Here is a 24,169-nt window from a genome sequence, read left to right on the forward strand (position 1 = left end):
TATTATTTCCTTCCATCTTCAATCATTTTAGGAGAAAGTTACTATTGCAATCCCATTTTAAAGACAATGAAACTGAGACTTTAGAAATATATCCAAGGTTATCCAACTAGTCAATGATCATGCAGGATTTCAAAGCCACATTGGTTTGACTTCAGAACTCATGCTTGTCACATATTAGTATTTCAAGTAAGTATGGCTTGTTGATAGGCGTTTTTAAGGACTTTGAGATTATTTTCTTATCCAATTTGGTGTTCTGTTTGTTTGATTGGATATTTGGCCTGAGAAAAAGATGGGAGAAAGAAGAGTAGGTTGCTTCTAGGCAGGTAGAACATAGACATGAGGAGAACATTGAGTACATTAATGATGCAAGAAGAGTACGCCAGAAGATGCTTCCCCATAGTACCTCAAGTTATGTGTGAACACCAAAATCAATGACTAATGAAAGAATACATTTCAAAGACCAAAAAAATAATGCATCTAAGAGTTTTAGTATTATTACAGCACAAATAAAGCTATATCATGTAACTGCTTGAGCATTTCAGTTTCCAAAATTTCTCAGAAAAGCATTTTGGTCTCATTAACACAGATCTTTGATTCACTGAATAGTAAGGCAAAAGGTGGGGTTAAGGTGATTTGTGCTATTTAAGGCTCATCTTGGCAAGAAGCTGAGTTGAGGGAGACGATTTGCCTCCCTTTCCAGTGTGAAAAGAGGAAATCCAGCAATGCAAAAAATAAAGTCTTTTAAAGTCCTTTACACAAAATTATGTCTTTCTGCAGCATATCCCAGGCTTACTGGCTGTGTAATAGCCCTGCTAGACTCTCACCACTGCAAGAAGCTCACGCCAGAAGCATTATGATCGGCACGGGAAACATGAAGATCTTACTTTTCCACTAGACAATTTCATTGTTGGGGCTGGTAGGAGAAGTGCTTCTTAAAACTCATTACACAAAAGTTTTTAGCTTTAAGTGCTAAAACAGTTTTCAGCATTTAAAGTGCCACATTCTTTTATAGGAAGGGAACAATTGATTTGGACTAATTAGGTGTTCATTTAAGAACACCATTTATTTTTACAAGCTTTAGGAAAACTCAGCCTTGACCAATGAACAGAGAGGTGGTTTGATCTGAGCAAACACACACAGGATTGTGCTTCTGACCTAGGTTTTAATCCTGGCCCTTTTGTGCAGGGCTTTTAACCTGTCAGCCCTGGGTCTATTCATTTGACCATTGGTAACAATAGCATTGCTGCCATTTCCTTGATAAGGCTTCTATGAGATTGAAAAAGGGGTATAAACGGAATAGTGCTTTTGAAAGCTGAAATACATTTGACATGTGTAAGGAAAGATCCAAGTTTCCAGGACACTCTCCCTAAAGAGCAGTCATATTTATTGCTCACCCAAACTCCTCTTAAAAAGACAGTCATCGGCAGTAATGGAGTTCTGCAGAAAGCCAGCCTGTTTCCATTTCAGTTCAAAGCCCTTGAGGTAGCAAACTTTCAATCTAGGCACTGCCCCTGAGTCACAAGTAAATTGTCTGTTTCCCCACTATATGTGCTGAGCATTTAAACAGATCATATTCTTTTATCAGGCAGTGATAATCAAAATTTAAAGGCTAAAGGCATGATGACCTATTTTACATGGACTTTATAAGAGGCTTTGGAGAGAGGCACCACGTGATCCTAGGACAACTTGATAACGTCAGCTCTGGGTCACCACGTGGCACCTTTTTCCCTCAGTCCCTTCTGCCAGTCATTTCTTTTATACACACTGTACAGTGGCTCTGTGTACTGGGGACTAGCTTAAATTGAGCTTGAGACAGGGGCCATGGAATGATTGAGTAGTGAATTAGATAGAAAATTGCAGCTTTTGCACCATAAGTGAGAGAATCGCTGCATTCAACCAGCTGCTACGACTTGAGGATTTCGCACTTCTTTTGACTTTTTTTCAACAGAAAAACTTGATGTAAAACGTATTTGCCTCTTTAGATACCCGAGAGCTGTTTGTTGCCCTCAACCTTCTTTTAAAATCTTCCCTCCACATCTCAAATATTCCTTAGCCATCATCAGCATAAGCTGTGACCTATGAAAATCAATGCTCAAGAAAGAGTTGGAGGAGGGAAAAGTGGAAGTCTTAAGCCCACTCAGGGTTCATTGTGCCCTCATCAGAACAATCAGCCATGGATATGGGACACAGGAGTATAGGAGGCTGAACATAAAAGGCAAAGATACCACAAACAGAATTGATTTCCTATATTGGCTATTTGGGTTTTACATGAATTTGTACCAAGAGGTACATAAAATTGAGTCAAATTTGAAAACTGTAAAATCACTGGATTGGTTTATTTGCATTTGTTCAGTCATGCATGAGCACAACTAGTTGTTCTAGAACAGGCAGACGAGGCCACTGGTTATATATGGCCACTTGATTTCAGCACACATGGCTTGAGCCTGCTTTATGCATGGAACTGTGCTAGGCCCTGAGAGAAATAGTCAAACAAATAAGATTTAGATTCTGTCTTCCAGGGATTGATACATAGCTCTGATTCCAGACAGTAAGAAAACTACTAGAAGAGAACCATCAAATGCTTTGGCTGTCTCCCTAACTGAGCTATAGCATTTTACAGCAGACATAAAGCCCCATGAGCATAGATTAGGCTAAGGATAAGGCAAACACCTCTACAAGTCTCCCAAGTCCCCATACAATCTAATGCCACCCAGATGGAAGGACCTCTCCCAGTGTCTGTCACACCACACCACACAACTAACCTCTCATCATTCTTCAAACATAACCACACTTTAACTCTTCCAGGTCTTGTTCACAAGGCTCCTTCTACTTAGAACACTTTTATACCATCTCCAACCTAGAAACCTCTGATTATTTCCCCTGGGGTACAACTCAGTGATCTTCAGGGTGAAAATGCTCAGTGAGACGTTATCCCATGGTCTCTCCCAACCTCTAAGTCAATGATATGCGAACCTAAGAAATACATAGAACAGTTCACTTCTCTTGAACCATGAAGCCATTCTTGATGCCCTGAGGCATAATTGGGCCTCTGAACTTCCATCCCACACGCCTCTTCTGCTACTACTGTGCTAAGTGCACTGAATTGTAAATAGTTGTTTGTTAGCCATTTACTAGTTTATCCTTCCAGGTAGAATGAATACAACTCAAGGGCAGTGTCTGCATCTTATTTTGTTTTTGTCCTAACAAACAGTCATGTGGCCATAGTTAAGTGTCAACCACTTTGCCAAGTATATTGCGTGCATTTATTCATTTAGTCCTCACCACAGCCCTATGAGATAGATTACTATCATTATCCAAGTTTGCCCATGAGGGAACTGAGCTATAGCATGCTTAAGTAACATACTCACAGTCACACAGCTGGTGAGTAGGTAACCAGCCTAGTTGTTAACCAGGCTCTTACCTGTTCTGTTATGCTGCCTTTTACCTAGCTTTGTACCCTCAAGCCTTGGCTCAGAGGTCCAGTATCTGGAGCTCAATAAATGCATATTCGCTGATTAAATGACTGAGCAGATGATCAAGCAGTACTGGTTAGTCCTGGCTTGATCTTCCTGCAAAGTTCTAGGCTATAGAAGTTAAGGATAATAAACAGATTTGGAGAAGGTTCAGAAAAACTCAAGAAGATAGAAATGAAGAATTATACCTAAGGATTTAGGTTGCTTAGCCTTGAGAGCGAAAGCCGAAGGCTGGTTTCATAATGATCATCAAGAAAGGAAGGCTGATTCGTGAAGACAGTGACTGAGCTGTTTTTCTCCACCTCCGGGGAGGAGAAAGGAGCAGAACTATGCCTAAGCCGCAATGGGCAGAGTTTAAATCCACTACAAGGAAGAATTTCCTTGGCCTAAGTATCATTTGTTAGACCTAGGAATGAGTTATAGAGAGAGGCTACGTTAGGTTATCTGTCTTCAGCCTTTTGGACTTGCTTCTGCTCAGAGTGAGGAACACGTAAATGAAAACAAACAATACAAGGTCTCTCCCAGCTTTATGAATCTATGATATTTGAATCGAAGAAATACATCAAGTACTTCGTCTTTCTTGATTCAACAAATGAAAAAATGAATTGATGAATAAACATGTCCCACATTTAAAAGGCAATAACAAAAAATTACAACTAGCAATAAGAAAAGGGGTCTTCTTAGGAGATACTGTTGTGCTAGAGATGTAACAAAAGAAGAAAAACAGAACTTGTCTGCTGATGTATTTAAGTTCTCCTATGGCATCTGTGATCCAGCTCTCTCTTGCTAGGTCCATCATCCTCTTGACATAAAGTTAGCAAAGGTCAGTCTACATCCTCAGGTGCTGACTTTGAGCCATCATCACCATTTACTCACTTGATAGATGACAGCATGTTGATGCATATTTCTTTAAACATGAAGTAAACTCTAAGTATGAACCACTATTTCATCAATGTCCAATCTAAAGCACTTTAAAGATGAAGAAGTAAATCGTTCCCTGAGAACAGGAAACAACATCAAACTTACTTATTTTTTTTCCTATGTGAAAACTGAAACACGAAATAGTAATGGAATTGAAAGAGAAGGTGGAGAGTACAAAAATCTATTTTTATATTTTTTATTATTTCAAAACCATGATTCTGCTTTATTTTCTGTTAATGGCAATAAAACCTTATACTTGTAGAATGGTTTACAGTAATAAAAGTTATTTAAACAAACATTTTTTACTGAATTTGTATCAAAATGTAAGTATCTTCCTTTTCATCTTATAGAGGCAGAAACAGCTAATAGAAATAAGGGACTTGATTGAGGTCCCCACACTGACAGGCCTTCAGCCAGGCCCCCTCATTTCCTGATTGACCATTTCAGGTACACCTGTACTGGGTGTCTGGTGAACACCCAGTACACCTTACCATGTAATGCCTCTATTGAGACCTGTGGAGTGGCCCTATACCACCTTGAGAAATTCAACTGGTCTAATAATCTTGGGAGACCTGGCATAGACTGTTCTATCTGCCCTAAGTATAGAATACCCACCATCAGTGAAAGCCTGCATTCTAACTCAGCCTTCCTGCTTACAAAATTGTCTCCTCCTGAAAAGCCCAGCTCAAATGCCATCTACTCTGTGAAATCATCCCTATCCCCCTCACTCCAGGTAGAGGGACATAATCCTATAAGCCCTGGATCCAGGTTGCTTGGGTTTCAGTACTCATTAAATGACCTTACCCCCCTTAACCTGTCTCATCTACCAAATAGGAATACAACTAGAATCCCGCTAACTCAGAGATGGAAAGGAGTCAATGATTTTATATAAGAAAAATGTGTCAGGCATGGTGGCTTACACCTGTAATTCCAGCACTTTGGGAGGCTGAGGTGGGCAGATCACCTGAGGTCAGGAGTTCAAGACCAGCCTGGCCAATGTGGTGAAACCCGTCTCTACCAAAATTACAAAAAAATTAGCCAGGCATAGTGGTGTGTGCCTATAATCCCAGCTACTTAGAAGGCTGAGCCATGAAAATCACTTGAACCCAGGAGGCGGAGGTTGCAGTAAGCTGAGATCATGCCACTGCACTCCAGCCTGGGGAACAGAGTGAGACTTGGTTTCAAAGAGAAAAGAAAGAAAGAAAGAAAGAAAAAGAAAAATGCATCTAACAGCTCTGTGTTTGTTAACTATCATGGTTAACTATTCCTGAAATTATTGTCATTGGTAACTATTCCCCAAATTTTTACCTTCTCTGAGTCTTTACAGGGCTTTGTTTATCCTGTTGATGTATTACTCATATTTTTTATAACTCTTCTCCACAATTTGGTTAGTTAGAATCCACCCCATCATCAGCCCAAAGACCTCACCTTCTCCTCCAATAATCTTTTTTCAGATGGTGGCACTGATACCCACTTACATCTACTGCCAGCTGAAGCTGGCCTGGCTCTGCAAGGTTTTTCTCCTCCTGACTCTATAGACTTATCTTCCACCACTCCTGCCTCACCCTGAACAGCTGGCGTCACACCCAACTGCATGCTCCTCAACACACGCTTCAACACTGCTCTCTTTCCTATCTCTGGCATAGGCTCTCTTTTGCCTTGAATTGTCTTCCCAGTTCTTTGTCTGGCTTAACTCCTTTTCTTTAAGACTTAGCTCCAGTATTGCCTCCTCCATGCAACTCCCAAGACAGATCAGAGGCCTAGATCCAGTGCTCCCATGATACCTGGAGTATTTTGTGGTTGTCCTATCATGATAATGACCTGCTGTGCTCTCCCCGCATGACCTTGAGTTCTAGGGCAATGTCTTCAGTCACTTTCTCATCTTTAGTGAGGATGTGCTTCGCACATGGGGGGTATTCAAGAAAACAATGAATGGCTGATCTCATTAAATAGATAATAGATAGATAATGACACATTGTGCGTATGATGGGTCACCATGCAGTGCTTACTGATGTGTTCTTTTAAAGGCTTTCACGAAATTAATTCATTTAATCTCCATGACAATCTTATAAAGTCTCTACTACAATTATCCCCATTTTATAGGTGAGAAAACTGAAGCAAAGTGAGGTTTAAAAACTTTACCAGTGTTACACAGTTAGTAATTAAAGACACCAAGGTTAGAACTCAGAAGTCTGTCTCAAGATCAACATGTTCTTGACCCATATGCTATAGTACCTGTTCAAAGAAGGGTATCATAATAGTAACCATATCTAAACAGACACAGACCATATGTTCTAGTTCCAGGTTTACAGATGAGAGAGTTGAGGAAGGAAGTTTATGGAGAAGCAGTCCAGGGAAAAAAAGGTAGAAAGCTGAACTGGAAGATGAACTGGGGCACTGGAACTTGGGTCAATCTCTTATTCTCCCTCTTCATGTAAAATCAGGGCCTTGGGAACCTGTCTCTGCTTCCTTCCAGATCAAATATGCAATTTCAGTTATATTTGGCAAACATTCATCCGGGGCTTATTGCGTGCCAAGCTCTATGATATACCTTTATCCTTGAGGAATTCATCTTCTTGTGGGGAGACAGGCACAAATAGACAATATTTCTAGACTAGTTCAAAATGGCCACAGTGCAGTGACATGGGTTGTTTTAAAGGAAACCATCCCAACATAAAACGTTATTCAGAAATAAGTCCTTGGCCCCTCCATAACATCTTCCATCTAACAGTTGGCCAAAACAATGTCGTATCATCAAGGATCTATCCCACCTTCCCTACAAGTCCTCACCCAAGCATAATCACCTCAGTTTACAAGTGAAGAAGCCAGTCATTAGGCTAAGTTTGCCTGTGGTCATACAGCTCCCTGGTGGTATAAGCCACTGCCATCTCCATTCCTGAGCCCTCTCCCAGAGCTGAAGTGAACTATGGAGACAGGGGCATTAACTCTGATGCAGCTGCTGTTGGTTTTCCAGTATGGGTTATATGCTTAAATGTATTTTCAGATTTACAATTGATTCTAGAAATTGCATCTAGTTCATTTCCAACTCCATAAGTAAGCTGTTTCACTTAAGGCAAACAGCATCCAATTAAAATGCATTCTGTAGAAGTGAGTGAGCAAGGCATTTTGTCCAACTCTTGACTTATTAAAAAAAGAAAACTTTATCAGGGCAACTTTTCAAAGAGCAATCCCATCACCTCATTGTGAGATGAAAGAGTTAAAGTATGAATGATAAAATATAATGTGAAAATATACTCTGAGGCCAGGTGTAGTGGTTCACACCCATGATCCCAGCACTTTGGGAGGCCTAGGCAAAAGGATCACTTGAGCCCAGGAGTTCAAGATCAGTCCAGGCAACATAGAGAGATCCCAACTCTACAACAAATAAAATATTTTAAAAATTAGCCAGATATGCAAGTGCACACCTGTAGTCCCAACTACTCAGGAGACTGAGGTGGGAGGATCACTTGAGTCCAGGAGGTAGAGGCTGCAGTGAGCCATAATTGTGTCACTGCACTCCAGCCTGGGAGACAAAGGACAGAGGAAGATGCTGTCAAAGAAAAGAAAAGAAAAAAGAGGAGAGGAGAGGAGAGGAGAGGAGAGGAGAGGAGAGGAGAGGAGAGGAGAGGAGAAGAGAAGAGAAGAGAAGAGAAGAGAAGAGAAGAGAAGAGAAGAGAAGAGAAGAGAAGGGAAAATAAAAGAAGGAAGGAAGGAAAGAAAGAAAAAAGAAAGAAGGAAGGAAGAAGGAGAAGAAAAGGAGGAGGGGAAAGAAAGAAAATATATTCTGAGAAGCAGCCTTGCATAAGGGGGGTACAGGCTTCAAGGTCAGGCTAAATGGGTCTATATCCCTTTTCAACATCTCACTAAGCTGTGTGACTGTGGGCATGTTCCTTAACACCACTTTGCCTCAGTTTCCCTATTTGTACAAAAAATAAATAATATCTGTCTTTCAGAGTACAGTAAAGGTTAAAAAAATAAACTATTAAAAAACATTTTACTAAAGTCTTAATGATTCAGAGATTGATTATTTCATTAGAAGATCATCATGCTTTTCCCCTGTCTTCCTGCCTGCCCACATCACAGCTGCTTGTAAGTTATTATTCCATGAGATAAATAATGAGATAAAATTTAATTCAGATGGCATAGCAAGAAAAGTGGGAACAGGATAGGCACTAGAGTCAAACAGGCCTGAACTGAGAGCCTGAATGACTTTGGGCAGGTTATTTAACTTCCCTGAGCTTCACATTTTACATTTGTAAAATGTGGATAATCATATGTACCTTCCAGGCTTCTTACAAGGATTGAAATATGTGTGTATGTGTGCTTGTTCACTCTCTCACACACGTTCAACTCCTAGCACTATGATGGGAGAATAGTAGGTAAGGAGAAAAGGACTGAATCAGTTCCAGTAAGAGATATTGTACTTGGCTAAACTAAAGCTTCAGCATCCATCACAATTCATTCTTAAATAATATTTACTTCCCCCAGCTACATTACTAGCATGGATAGCCAAAAGAAGTCAGCCTTGCCACAAAGTCCTTGCATCTGGGGCCATCAGATCTAGTTTCCTCTCTTAGAGACAGCTTCAGTGTCAACTGAAGTAGGTGACTCCAGGCATATGGGGAGCCAGGCTAGCAATTCAAATGAGTGGGGGCAGCAGGCAGACCTCTTGGGGATGTTCAAGAGGTGCAGAAGCAAATGAAGCTATAGCTGACACTCTATGACATACTTTCTACTCAGTGCCTTGCAGTTCCAAGAGTCAGGGAAACCCAACCAGAGACTAGGGTGCCCTTTTTTTCTAACCACTACCTCCACTAGCTAGAAGGGGGAGCTCCAGCTGTCACAATGGCAATGACAGGGGTCGACCAGCTGTACAGGATCACATCTTTGGAGGCAAACAGCACAGGGAACATTTTCATTAGGAGCCTTTCAGCAAATTAATAAGCTAGAGGGTCACGGGATGCTGACAGTGAGATGACACATGCATTTTTACATAAACATTTGGACTTCATGTTTCTAGTTTAAATATTTTATCCACAGAGATGTATGAGTCATCTCCTCCCATTCTTCCTCCCTTCACTCTCCTTTGAAATAAAGACTATATAGAAGATGACAACTTTCTGAAGGAAAACATGCAAACAAAAGACAAAAATCCAAAAGTCATATTAACATACCATAAAATATTTGAATATTTGCTTGGACCTCTGGAGAGCCACCACATGTCATCCTCAAAGTAGCATGCAGTGATTTATTTTGTATCCTTTTCTACTTCCTGAATAATGTTCCCACTCAAAGTGAAAGGATTCCAATTTCATGGCAGGCTAGAGGATGTTTTTTTCTGAAGCTCCTTACTTAATATCACATTGCGTACAACAAAACATACCAGTCAATACCAGTATTACATTTCACTAAAATTTCTGTTGAAGAAGAAATCTTCAGAAGAGGCTCCCTCTTTTCATAAAGGGAAGAATTTTTTTTTAAATTGACATTAATCAACTCATTCTGAATTACTATTTTTATATGAAACTTTCTGCTATAGACAAAATGGAAAATCAGAGTTTCACTTTATCCAACATCATCCATAAGAAATGCTTCCTACACAGAAGTGTTCTTTTTTCCATAAGCCAGCAGCATTATTAAAAAAAAAGAAACAGAAAAAAAAAAAAGCTCTGGCATCACTCTTCAATATTGTTGTCTAATTAAATGGCAATGGAGTGGATGCATAAAAATATGCATTAGAGGTGTGTAATGTGTAATGTGAAGAAGAGTAATCAAAGCCATTCAACAGGATTTAGGAAAGGATTTCAGCTGGCAGCTTACGAGACAGGAGCATATAATTTTGCTAATTTGAAATAGGTATTGTAACGTATAAACATTACTGCTTTGCATATTTTAATGAAAACTGCTTCTACACCAAAATGAATCCTTTAGCTTGAACTCTCTGCATACCAGAGAGCTTCTACCTATTATGAGTTCAGCATAAATAAGGAAGGCACGCAAGCTGCATTAAAAGAATGGTCACCTCATTAAAATAGGTTAAAACCAAGCCCCTATTCCAAGCTACTAGAACACCATAAAGTAAATCTGATGACAGGTGTTGTATTAAATTTTTATACTGCAATGAACTTGTACTCACACAAACCAAATCTGCATGTTTCCCTTGATATACACCTGCAACTTGTTAATTCAAGAACCTTTATTAAGAAAGTATAAATTTAGCAACATCTATAGATTTGTAAAACCCTATTAGCTTCCTTGAGAATCTAGACTAAACGTATTTGGGGTCTTATTTGCATGGTTTGCAAAGATATGGAAACTAATGATGACTTATTTTCAAAAGCATATGTTTGCAGATAACACAGTTTCACAAATTGATGTACGCACATTACCTAGACTTGGAGCTAAAAGAATTGAGAGAGATTTGGGTCCTGTGTGGAGCTGAGGACATCACTTACCTGCCAGCCCGCTTCTCGCTGAAGTACTTTTTTCCAGTCTTCTTCCAGCCTTGGGGAGGTCTCATCCATTGCTGATGCTGCTTGCCCAAACTGGATTCGCCAGCGGCTGTTACTCTCTCTCCTTGCAAGCCTTTACCAAAGCAGCAGCCAGGGCAGTTCAGGGGCCGACTGTCGTGGAGAAAATGCCATGCCAGAGGATGAGGGATCGGGCAGGAAGAACCCACCCAGGAACAAATTTGGGACACATGGGGCTACCCAGACAGCTGCCAACTGGCCAAGCTGAAGGCCAGCTCAGCCATCAGGCGTCTAGAGATTAGGAACAACCAAGCTCCAGGGCCAGTGGACAATGGGTCATTCTTATGCTTCTGGTGTAAAGGTCAGAAGAGGGAAGTGTGCAGGCTTGCTCTATGCTTTAGAAATATGCATTTCTATGTGTGTGCCCGTCTTCTCCTTGATCCAAAACACACACACGCTCACACACACACCAGAATTTGCATTGTTCTGCCGGGTTGCATCAGTGGGCTGGTGTATCCTAGAAGAAATAAACTATTTTACATAGTAGCAACACATTTCATTTGAATACATCTCCCCCAAAAAGCAGCGTGTGAATCACTCAGCAGCCAGTGAACATGAATAATAGCAAGCTCCTTTGGGTGAAAATAGACTCATTCCCATAGTTGAATTCTGAGCATCTACAGTCCCTCCCTTGCCCCGTAAGATGTTCTGCAGGCAGACGTTTCAGTCCCAACCATGGGCCTCAACCCCTTTTCCAAATGAACTTCTCAAAATCTAGAACTGAAACCCAGTCACTGCTTCACTAGCACTTCACATGCGAATGATACTGTCTCCTAATATTATGAATTGGCCTTCACCCCTAGAGATTCTTATTTAATTGGCCTAAAATAGTAGCCAAGACATTGAGAATTTTTTAAATGTTCTCCAGATGCACCCAGGATTAGAATCACAAAACTTGGTGCAGAGTATGATTTAAGATTTCTCTGATCTAATCACTCATCTGATGCCCGAATCCCCATGACCCTGCCTATATACTCATCCAAACAATGCCTACACCATCGAATACAGTAAATTCACTACCGCCCAAGAGAGTCCTGTTCCATGGCTGATAATTTTTGTCCAAAAAAGAATTGATATCTTTCTCCCTACAACTTCCGCCCATGGATCTACTGCTTCTTAATTCCAGAAGGAATGAGATTAAACCCTATCCCATAGAACAACCCTTCAGAGACGCAAAGACAGTGATGCCCCATGCTCCCAAACTTCTACTAAAGTGTCTAATTTCCAGATTAAATATTGTTAGATGCTTCAGAAAATGATATAAGATGGTTTCAGGTCACCTCTAGATTCTGGTTTCCAGCCTCAAAATGTATTCTACAATCTCCAGTGCTCACAGAAGTGATCATAATATTCTTGCTATGATCTATCATTGCACACACAGTCAAATAATCACATGCCTTTTTTGAAAAATTGCCACAATATCAACCATAATCATCATAATAAGAGCAACTAACATTTACTGAGCATGGACCTACGTGTCCAATGCTGTGTTGAGTGCTTTATTAACCTTGTCTAGCTTACCCTTTACATTCTACGAAGTTATTGTTATGCTTCCGATTTACAGATAAAGAATCCAAAAGAGATAAAGACACTTGCCTAGGTGATGAGGCCAAAAGTTAGTTCAGATATAACTCCAAAGCCTACTCTATGCTAGTCGATACTCTTTCACCGATGCAGTCTCAGATCCCATTGGCTCTTTTGACAATCATACCTCATTAATACAGCACCTCAGTCAATTAGGACACTTAGGTTTGTTCTTATCTGCAGATTATAAAGGAACATGCTTTATAAACTGTAAATCGTTATGCAAACCTAACTTGCTGTTATTATCCTTCTAATAATCACAAGACTGTACCTTCTACCACATCTCTAGTAAAGCAGACATATGCAAAGCCCTTTACCTGCTCACTTTCTCCCTTTTCTGAGAATATGCAGATGATGCTCAGAGGTTCTTCTGAGGTGTAAGAGAGAAAGGCCAGAGGAGCAAGTTTCCAGAAAATTTCCCCAGAGACTAGTCTCAATGGAAGCCTTACCAGTCACATGGTTCTTTCTCCGTTTCCCCAAAATCCTTATCAACAGCCTCCCATAAGGACAACTGGGAGCAATTAGTTTTACCATTTAATCGCACCATCTGCAATGTAGTTATATCTGTTCTTATGGAAGGCAACGCACGAGTAGTTGGAAGCATAGTCTTTAAAATCAGACTTAGATTTGATTATCAGCTCCATTATTTTCTAACTCTGCGTCCCTGGGAAGGTTAACTCAGCTTCTCTGAGACCTGGTTTCCATGTCTGGAAAGAGGAAGTATGTGCTATCATCTTAGACACATTATTGTCCACCAGTATCTGGTTTCCCTATAGTTCCAGACCCACAGCAAGATAGCATTTCCCTAACCCCCTTAAAAATCCAGAATAACCACGTGACTTGTTTTGTCCAAGAAAATGTAAGAAAGTGGATATTAATTCCCCAGGGATGGGGGGACTCAATCACAGGCACTTGATTCTCAGCCTGTTCTTTCTCTACTGCAGTGATTGCAGATGCATGTGTTGATAAGTTGTGCCTCCACACAGACGCAGACAGGAATGCTGAGCCTGTTCTCATGGAGAACAGGTGCCTTGGAGAGTCACCTGGACCAACCGGCATTATATGAACAGAAATAAGCATCCAGTGTTATTTGTTACAACATAAGCTAGTCTATCCAGAGCAATACACTTTCCAATACTGAGTTGTTCTTAAAAGCAAATGAAATAATCTAGTTAGAACATAGATCCCAGGCACTGGGTAGTCCTTCAATATTATTTTAAATAGCTTCCATTACAGGCCCAGTCTGTTCTACCCCTGCCTCTCACACTCCACTATTTTCTCTTCCTTTTCCAGTCTTGACTTCTCCTGTTCATAAGATACTAACGTTAAGTGTGGCAATTTCTAAAGATGATGCAGAAATAGGGATTTTAAAAAGAAAGAGCAAAGCATTCAATAATGCAGCATGCCTTCATCTCAGAATCCAAACTCAGAATAGCATGACTTCCATGCTACCGATCACTTAGCAAGGAAATTAATGAAAGCAAAGTGAAGCATCAAATAATAAATGTAGCTTGGTATGAATTCGATGCTGATAAAACAAAGTACGTGTCTCCAAATTGTAAACATAATGAGAATATACATGAATACAGGAGCTTATTAAATGGCATAGCTTTTATTCACTGTTCTTAAATCAAGCACTAAAAAAAGAATAGGTTTTTCTTCTTTGTTGAATGTTTTAATTAAATGAAGGATAAACTATAAAGATCAAGGAAAGTATGAATAATGACTCTGACCAAATCATGACACTGACATTTCAAGAACTCTGTCTTTTATTTCAAGCTCTTGTGTTTTTAACATCACACAAACTTGAACTTGCTCTAGGACACCACTAGGAGATTCTTTTTTTATTATTTTTTTTGTGTGTGCTTTCAAATGCAAGTGCTAATAACTATGCCCTGTTCTATGTGTTTTACCCCAAAATGTATGTGAGAGTCCTAACCCCCAGTACTTTAGAATGTGACCCTTATTCCTGTAATCCCAGCACTTTGGGAGGCCGAGGCGGGTGGATCACGAGGTCAAGAGATCGAGACCATCCTGGTCAACATGGTGAAACCCTGTCTCTACTAAAAATACAAAAAATTAGCTGGGCATGGAGGCGCGTGCCTGTAATCCCAGCTACTCAGGAGGCTGAGACAGGAGAATTGCCTGAACCCAGGAGGCGGAGGTTGCGATGAGCCGAGATCACGCCATTGCACTCCAGCCTGGGTAACAAGAGCGAAACTCCGTCTCAAAAAAAAAAAAAAAAAAAAAAAAAGAATGTGACCCTTATTTAGAAATAGGGTCTTTTTTTAAATTATTTTTTCTGAGACAGAGTCTTGATCTGTCACCCAAGCTGGAGTGCAGTGGTGCGATCTTGGCTCACTGCAACCTCTGCCTCCCAGGTTCAAGCAATTCTCCTGCCTCAGCCTCCTGAGTAGCTGGGACTACAGGCACACACCACCGTGCCAGCTAATTTTTGTGTTTTTAGTAGAGGCAGTGTTTCACCATGTTGCCCAGGCAGGTCTTGAACTCTTGACCTCAAGTGATCTGCCCTCCTCGGCCTCCCAAAGTGCTGGGATTGCAGGCATGAGCCACCTCGCCCAACCAGAGATACGGTCTTTACAAAAGGAATCAAACTAAAATGAGATCATTAGGGTGGGCTTTAATCCAATATGACTGATGTCCTTATAAGAAGGGGAAATTCTGGTCACAGAGACAGATGTAGACAAAGAGAAGGCCATGTGAAGGTGAGGGCAGATGCAGGGTGATGCATCTACAAGCCAAGGGAGGCCATGAATTTCCAGCAACCGCCAGAATCTAGGATGTAACAGAATACCTCCATCTTGGCAATTTATAAAGAACAGAAACTTACTTCTCGCCATTCTGGAGGCTGGTAAATCCAAAACCAAGGCACTGGCAGGTTCAATTATCTGGTGAGAGCTGCTTCTCTGGAGGACAGGAATGCTGTGCACTTGCTTGGCAAAAGGGCAGGTGACTGAACTGTGTGAAGCCACTTCTATGAGGGACTTCATCACATTCATAAGAAAGGTGCCCTCACGGCCTCATAAAGGCCTTGTAAAGGCCACACCCCAGCACTGTTACGTTAACAACACCGATTTTTGGAAATGATCTATTCGTACCATAGCAGGCAAAGGCCGCACCCCAGCACTGTTATGTTAACAACACCCGATTTTTAGAAATGATCTATTCGTACCACAGCAGACATGATATGGTTTGGATTTGTGTCCCCACCCAAATCTCACATTGAATTGGAGGAGGGGCCTGGTAGGAGGTGATTGGATCAAGGTGGTGGATTTTCCCCTTGCAGTTCTCATGATAGTGAGTTCTCACGAGATCCTGTGGTTGAAAGGTGTGTGGCACTTCCCTCTTCGCTCTCTCTCTCCTGCCACTATGCAAATAAGGTGCTTGCTTCCCCTTCACCTTCCACTGTGATCATTGAGGCCTCCTAGCTATGCTTCCTTCCTGTTAAACCTGCAGAACTAAGAGTCAATTAAACCTCTTGTCTTTATAAATTACCCAGTCTCCAGTAGTTCTTTATAGCAGTGTGAGAATGGACTAACACAAGGCATGAAACAGATTCTCTCTCATAAGCCTTGGAAGGAATCAACTCTGTCAACAAACCATGATCTCAGACTTCTAGCCTCAAGAACTGTGAGACAACACATTTCTGTTGTTGACACCATTCACTTTGTAGTACTTTGTTACTGCAGCTCTAGCAAACTAATATGCTCTGAATTAAAAAATAAAATAAATTTCAAAATAAAGTAAAATTCATGGCAAGAATGTAATATTTAAGTAGAGTAAACTAGGTACCTCAGAAAAACTTCTTATCTGCCATTTCTTGCCTCAGAATAAACAACACACATTCAGTACGTCAGGAGTGTGGGCCTGCAGTCATGCATTTAAGCTGCAGGTACCATGTGAAAATTAATATCAAATTGATGCCAAAAAGTAATGGAAAACCTTTTCGCTACCCACTGTTTTTCCCTCAAGATAAGCAGCATATTAAGAATATGCTGACTAATAAGAAATAAGAGTTTTAGAATTTGTAACATTTTCCTTATGAAAGAGTTATATATATATGAAAAATCTATATAAAATGCATCAGTCAGTCCTCCCTTGATTTAAAAAAAAAAATCCTTTAGCTTATAGAATAAAAATGGGTTAAACCAGGCACAGTGATCACTCCTGTAATCCCAGTCCTTTGGGAGGCTGAGGTGGGAGGATTGCCTGAGCCCAAGAATTTGAGGCCACAGTAAGTTATGATAGTGCCACTGCACTTCAGCCTGTGCAACAGAATGAGACCCTGTCTCAAGAGTGAGGACGTGGGAAGGTGGTTAAGACTTCATTGTAAGAATCAAGTGACTAAAAAAATAGTTTTCCAGGTGAATTAAAACATGCATGTCACAGTGCTAAATGCTAGTAAAAGATGGTACTTTACCCTGCTCTGTTAGATGCAGATGTTCAATCTAGAAGAGAAAACTGAAGTTTGGAGTGGAGAGAGCAGGAGGACTTTGAGAAAAATAAGTACGGAGCTAAGGAGTCCCCAGGCATTGAAGAAATGAGATGATCTTTCACCTACCCATGGGATTTTGTACACACTTTCACTTAACAGCTATGATAGAATTTTTATGAGTCCCTACTGCCCACATTATACATTTCCACTTTAACGTCACTTCGACTAAATTTTCCTAGACATGAATAGGGCATGTTTTCCCATAAACTTTTACCTCTGTTTTTGTTTTTAAGTGGCTTTCTTCCCCATTAGATGGTAAAACGTATTTACCTTCAGAAATTTGCTTCATCAACAAATTCTAGTCATGTATTAAACCCACACTACTTCAGGTGGCTGTATGATAACTATATAATAAAACAAACTAAAGCAAACAAACACAAAATCTGTCCTAAGAGTGATAAATCTGAAAACTGTGAATGCCTGAACTGTAGTCATTGTATTTTGGAAGGTGGGGAAATACAGAATTGGCTTCCTGGTCACTGTTGCCCTGGAACAGTGATGCTCACCATTCTCTCTGTAAAATAGCTAGCCTTAACTGCAGTGACACCATGACTTTGTGGCCAGTGGAACTCCTGTGTCTGGTGGAGTGAAGACATTCTGGTCTGCTCGTGTCCTTTGGCTCCCATGTGCTAACTTGTAGACTCACCAAGATTCATTTGCATTTGTCCCAATCCTGTTATTGCCAATTGTGCCTGTTAATATAATTACATGATTCAATTAAACAATTATATCTATAAAATCTGAGTTTGAATAGAAAAAAAAAGTTGTTGCTTTCATGAAACAAGTCAAATGATTTGGAAAGAAAAGTTACTTTTCAAAAAGTTGTTATTGGAGGGCCGGGAATCCTAAAAACCTATACAGACTCTGTACTCAGGTTGTTGGACATTGTCTTTAAATTCTTGATTCACTTTAAAGAAACTAAAACTGAAATTTGTAGAGGTTACTTTAAGGCTATTGCTTACCCAGGGAAAAGTTCAGAATTTCACTTTGTGGACCAACATTTGGAGAAAAGGCCTTGGCTCCACAGCAAAAATAGTGGTAACTAAATGTGTATGTATATGTTTTAAGGAAAAGTCAAATGTTTTGTGTCTGTATATAATTTATGATTTCCCAATTTAATCAGTTTATGTGATTAACCAGTGAACTACCATTTTCAATTGTATGAATTAAGAAAGCTTCTATTACAAAAAAGCACATAATTAACCAGGAAGAACTTTTTCTTAACCTACACATAATGAACAGAGATAGAAAGCAAAAGACTCAATTATTCAAACCAAGAAACAGAATCCATTTCAATGCTTAAGTGTGCTTATATCGCTTAAGTGAGAAATAACCTGGCTGTCACTACAAACATTAAATTTTGTATAAATCTGAGCCATGTAGATGCCAATTAATTACTGCATGGCATTACTATGTATTTCTATAACTGTGTAATAATACCAACTGACTATGATCAGAAGGACTCTGTAGACATTTATTAATGGAAATCAGATGATTTCATCCACAGTGTCTAAATTACTTTGATATGTTTGAGCCTGAAGCAAAACAATGTAATAAAAAACAACATATAGATGAGAACCTCAATTTTTCTCTACATATGAATCTGTCACTGATTTGCAAAGAATCAAATGTAAGTCCAACCAGGTGAAGACATTCAATACATCATCCTTCCCAATTCAGTATAAAAATAATATTGGCCTTTCCAGTATGTTTATATCCTGTTCCTGACTTTGTGATATGCTGGGCATCAAGAGAGCCCAGAGACACAGAATATTGCCTTAGCAATGTTAATCCCAGCAGAGATAAATTACATAATACTTTCTTTAAGGTTTCCTTTAAAGACTATCTTATCTAAGTCATAAGCCCCCAGAAATAATCAATAAACTAATGAGTAGAGTGGAAACACAGATCTTATGAATAGGCTGAGTGAAAAACAAAACTGCTTTATGATATATTTGAGGCAATCTGGAAACTTCTTCCCCTCATTCTCCCACAAAAAAAAAAAAAAAAAAAAAAATGTGTCCCCAGCAGTATAAAAATCCCACCAGCCATATATTTTGATTTTAAAACCTTTTCTGTCATTGTCTATGAAATTCACACACTCCTAGGAGGGGTAGCCTGAAGCTTTATCTTCGGACATTGTATTACAAGTTATTTTCTAGTTCAGCTTGAAGAGTAAGGTTCTCTGCACCCAGACAAGGAACACAGATGGGATGAAAGCAGCCTTAAAAGAGGCTCGATGAGAGGAGGTGAGGGATTGCTAAACTCCCCCAGGCACAAATCAATTTACAAAATATGAATTTAAAGGTTCTTGAAAATTGGGACTTTAGAAATGACCAAATTATTTTGATTGAAGATTATTGGAAACTATCCAATTGGTTTACATACTTGTAACAATATTAGGTTCTCGTGGCTGTTATAAAATGTAAATAAGGGTAGGGATATGGGACATTTCTTCCCTCTCCATTTACTCCTAATACCAATACCCTAATGTGAGGGGAACTTAGATGGGGTTCAAGAATTTCAAAATGGGAAAGAATTAAGACAGCAATGTGGAAGGTGAGCTAAGGTTGCATTACTCAAAGAGGTACAGATCAGCATCACTTAGAAGCCTGTTAGAAATGCAGAATCTCAGGCCCCACTGCAGACCTACAATATTTCATTTACATTTTAACAAGGTTAATTCATTAAGTTTAAGAAGCAATGGGCTAGGGAGACTTACCTTGAAGGTCTTTTTGCATATCAAGCTTTATTTCTTTATTTTTAGCCTAGAGCACAGGCTTAGGGTGAATTCAGAACAGAATGACTGATCAACATTATGGGGAAAGAATTTAGCCCCCCACCAAGAAATTCCTTGTTACTACCTCTGGAGAACTTTCTCAGGGATCTCATTTTTCAACGTTCTACAAGGATCTTTAGAAGCATAACCCAGTAGGTGCAAATGGCAGGACTCCAGCCCTTAAATCACCCAACACCTTTGACATACATGGCTATTCCACTTATTAGTTCAGAAAAACAGCTGATGACAAGTGCATGACGCCACCTCCAGACGTTCAGATGACTGATTTTGTATAAATCAATATTGAGTGCCACAAAATGTCAGAAAATACCAAATGAGGAGAAAAGAATCAATAGATAACCTTGGAACTAAATGAGTGATGAATAATCTTTACCAACTAAAATACATTAAACTATGAAAACCAGGTTAATGCAACATCAAGGGTCTGGCATAAAACCACACAAAAAAATATAATTTACAGGTAAGGCCACTTGCAAGTAACATGGCTGTTCATTTTTTTTTTTTTCCAGGAAAGCATTATAACAGGAGCTACAAAATAAGAGCTGAATTCATACTTCCTAGCTTCTGTCTAAACAGCCATAATTTTTTAAGGTTCTACAACAAATAAACTACAATTTACAGGTGCAGACTATGTATTAACCTTGCATCCATAAAACTGAACATACATTCGCTTAACACTTTCAGGGAGTAGGTGGTAAGAGTAGAAAGACAAATTGTATGATTCATTACTTTTGTCATGGTTTGGACCTGCATCTGCACCCAAATCTCAGGTCGAAGTGTAATCTCCACCGTTGGAGTGGGGCCTTGTCAGAGGTGATTGGATCACGGAAGCAGTTTCTAATGGTTTAGCACCATCCCCCTAGTGCTGTCTCATAATACAGTTTTCTCAAGATCTGGTTGTTTAAAAGTGTGTAGCACCTTCAACCCCTTTCTTCCTGCTCCAGCCATGTGAAGAAGGTGCCTGCTTCTCCTGCGCCTTCCGCCATGAATGTTAAGTTTCCTGTGGTCTCACCAGCCATGCTTCCTTTACAGTCTGCAGAACTGTGAGCCAATTAAACCTCCTTTCTGTATAAATTACCAAGTCTCAGGCATTTTTTTCTAGCAATGCAAGAATGGACTAATATAACTTTATTTCAGATTTTAAGTGTGCCTATCAGAAATGTTCTCCACATGAAGAAATGATAAATCTTTGAGGTAATGGATATCCTAATTACCCTGGTTTTATCATTACACATTGTATGCATGTAACAAAATATCGCATGTACCCCATAAGTATATAAAATTATTAGGTATCTTTTTATTTAAGAAAAAGATAAATTTATAAACAGTCCAAACTGGATTTCAGAATTCAAATTCTAATGTTTTCAAGTCTGAAACTGACATCGTAGATACACTCAGTGCTGTAATAGAAATCAAGATAAATGTCTTTCTTCATGAGTAAACAGACGCAAAGTCATGTTTTTACATCTTTTTTTTTTTTTTTTTGCCCCAGAATATGTTCATGGATTCAAAAAGCACCAATTAAATACCTGCTGTGTGCTAGGTATGGTGCTAGGTACTAATGATTGAGAGATGAGGAAAACACAACCCATGCCCTCATGGTCTTGTGACAGGAAAAGAAAGATAAGCAACCATTGCAACCACAAGTAAGATGAGAGCTCTGGGCAGGAGAATATTCTCCTGGCACAATGCTAGGGATCCATCCCATCCCAATCCCCCACCCCAACATAGCTCAGCTCCAGGAATCACCACTATTCTTGTCACAGTGTCCTTAGAAAAGAGCCTCATGGAGACCCTGTCCCACCTTTGGTGGGTGCTACTAAAACTAGATTATCATGGTAGTATTTAAAATACAATAGTTTCTAAAATGTTTCACATCAATACAGACCACAAGATAGGGAACACTTCATGGTACTCTAACCTACGGATTCCTTTCTTTTTTTCAGGCTCATTTTGAAGTCCAAATATCCATGGATGCCTACACAACACTGATGTTCACACAGACTGATACACAACACTGATGTCAACACAGACTAATAAACCCTCCTCAACTAGAGTTCACTGATTTGTATGAACAGAGAAATCTGGGGACAAGGGTCTTTCTGATCTAATAGCTCCTGAGGCCCTGTTTCTCCCAGGGTCCCCTTTGGAGGTAGGACAATCCCAGAGCTGCTGACATGTTAAGTCTTTCGAATTGCATTTAAAAGCAAAGAGAAGCAAAAGTACATCTTCTTTTAGAATGCTTATGGAGTGGGTGGGGATTGTATTTCTTGGACTTAGGCAGAAAGAGGGCTATCAGGGAACTTTAGATTTCCACCTCATTGGAAGACATCCTCAAATACTTCCAGCTGAGGTTCCCTCTTCCTGGCAGGGATTGTGGACTGCTCTTATTTGTAGAGGAACGGCAGGGAGGCAGAGAGTGGGAGGCCTCTTCTCCAAAAGGCAGCCCACGTGGAGCACAGATATGACACTTGTAGATACAACTTCCCAGCGAAAGCCGAGGCTGCCATCCTACTGAAAACAACACTGCGAATCAGGACCGTGAACAGATTTAGAAACCAAATTAAGCCAAGTCTGCCCTGGAGATGGTTGTTAAACCATAGTAAACATATCAAACCAGGGGCTTGAAATCACGCCACCTCGCCAGAAATTGCCCTGGTCTCACTCTTTGTTACAACGGTAAGCTCAGAGGCTCAAAAATGTTGAGCAGCTGCTACACGCCATGCACTCCAATGTTTAAAAACAATTGTGGCCGGGCGCAGTGGCTCACGCCTGTAATCCCAGCACTTTGGGAGGCTGAGACAGGCAGATTGCCTGAGGTCAGGAGTTTGAGACCCGTCTAGCCAGCATAGTGAAGCCCTATCCCTACCAAAAATACAAAAAAAAAATTAGGTGGGCCTGGTGGTATGTACCTGTAATCCCAGCTACTCGAGAGGCTGAGGCAGGGTAATTGCTTGAACCAGGGAGGTGGAGTTGCAGTGAGCCGAGATTGTACCACTGCACTCCAGCCTGAGCAACAGAGCAAGACTCTAACTCAAAAAAAAAAAAAATTCTGTAAGATATCATCATATATCATCATCATTCCCATTTTACAGATGAGGACACTGAAGCATGGAAAAGTAGAATGACTTCCAAAAGTCTTCATGGCTTTGAAAGGGGTAAAGCCTTAACCAAGTGGGTAGTTCCAGACCTTCTCCATTAGCTGCACTCTGAACTGCCTTCCCTTCTCAATCAGCTCCACAACAAAAGATTCAAGGTGGTATCGGCACCTGGCACCAGATTAAAGACTCACTTCAGGGACTTTTGCAAGTCACATCCCAGATGCTGGTAATATAGAGGTCCACCCAAAACAAATGGAAATGATGAAGCCTGAAGGTGTGCAGGATACACAAAGGCACGAAAGAGTGCCCAGGACAGAGAGCAGAGCCCACCAAAACAGAGCCCTCAGGCTCACAGCTGCTGCAAGAAGCCCTGGTCTCTCCTTCTGGTCCAATGAGTACTCACAAAGTTGTTTTGCTTTTAAGATGCGCTTAATGCCTTTTTCCAAAAAAAAACAAGAAGAAAAAAAAAAAAGGCCTCGTCAGTATAAAATGAACCGGAATTATAGCTGCCGCTTTGATGCCGTGTGTTATTTTTGGCTGAGTGTCCTGCTCTTCTGGAGGCTGTTGGTAGGGTGCTGAAGCCTACTCTAGTAACACAGGCTGACTGCTGTCCCCAAAGGACCCCGAGGAAAACAAGAGGAACTATCTCGCAGTCTTCAGCAGACAAGGGAGGTTTAACATAAATAAACTCCCACTTAGCGTTTTCTCCAAAAAGCATCCATTCATTATCTTTATTTCCAACACAGTATTTATGAATTTCCTTTCAGCCGGGCCCGTCAGGCCAAACGTCACCACTCCGTGGTGAAACATCGTGTGCATTTTCTTTTCCTCCTAGGAAGATTAAGGCCAATGAATAAAAGAAAGGGGGATGTGGCCCCTATATTTAGCTCTCCTCACAACATCATGTCTCACAGGTATTAAAAATAGACCCAAATCACTTGAAGACATTCTGAAAAATCAAAGACAGAATAGCTTTCCAAGAGGAAGTTTTACATGTTTTCTACTTTCTTCCTAGTTGAGTTCCACTAAGATGTTTAAGCAGCAAAAGCTCTTTATCTAGTGGAATGATGCCCCCTTCGTGGAGGCCAGGCCAGGGTGGTTATAGGGGTTCATCACAGACTCTACCTCCTATGCATCTTTCCTGCAGCTTCAGTGCTTTGTGGACTGCACTTTAAGAGAGATCTGTGCTGGTCCTTGGTAGAAAGTGTGAAATAGGTTGTGTGGAAAAGTCTCCGCTGTCAACA

The 24,169-nt window shown here is 40.3% G+C and overlaps 1 protein-coding gene across 3 annotated transcripts in view; it reads right to left on the bottom strand.

Annotated features, from left to right (window-relative positions):
- The window catches only part of PPARGC1A (PPARG coactivator 1 alpha), a 685,546-nt gene that overhangs the window by 293,796 nt on the left and 367,581 nt on the right, over positions 1-24,169 (bottom strand). For 2 of the 3 annotated variants that reach the window (XM_064366095.1, XM_064366093.1), the window contains one exon: positions 10,850-11,017. The exons of the other annotated variant lie outside the window; for it this stretch is intronic. In XM_064366095.1, coding sequence (XP_064222165.1) covers positions 10,850-10,918 — 69 coding nt within the window. In that variant the 5' untranslated portion in view covers positions 10,919-11,017. The remainder of the gene's footprint in view (positions 1-10,849; positions 11,018-24,169) is intronic. 3 annotated transcript variants of the gene reach the window in all.

This window comes from Aotus nancymaae, unplaced genomic scaffold (genome assembly GCF_030222135.1).
Source record: "Aotus nancymaae isolate 86718 unplaced genomic scaffold, 86718_ANA_hifiasm-v0.15.2.pri h1tg000006l, whole genome shotgun sequence".
Lineage (NCBI taxonomy): Eukaryota > Metazoa > Chordata > Mammalia > Primates > Aotidae > Aotus > Aotus nancymaae.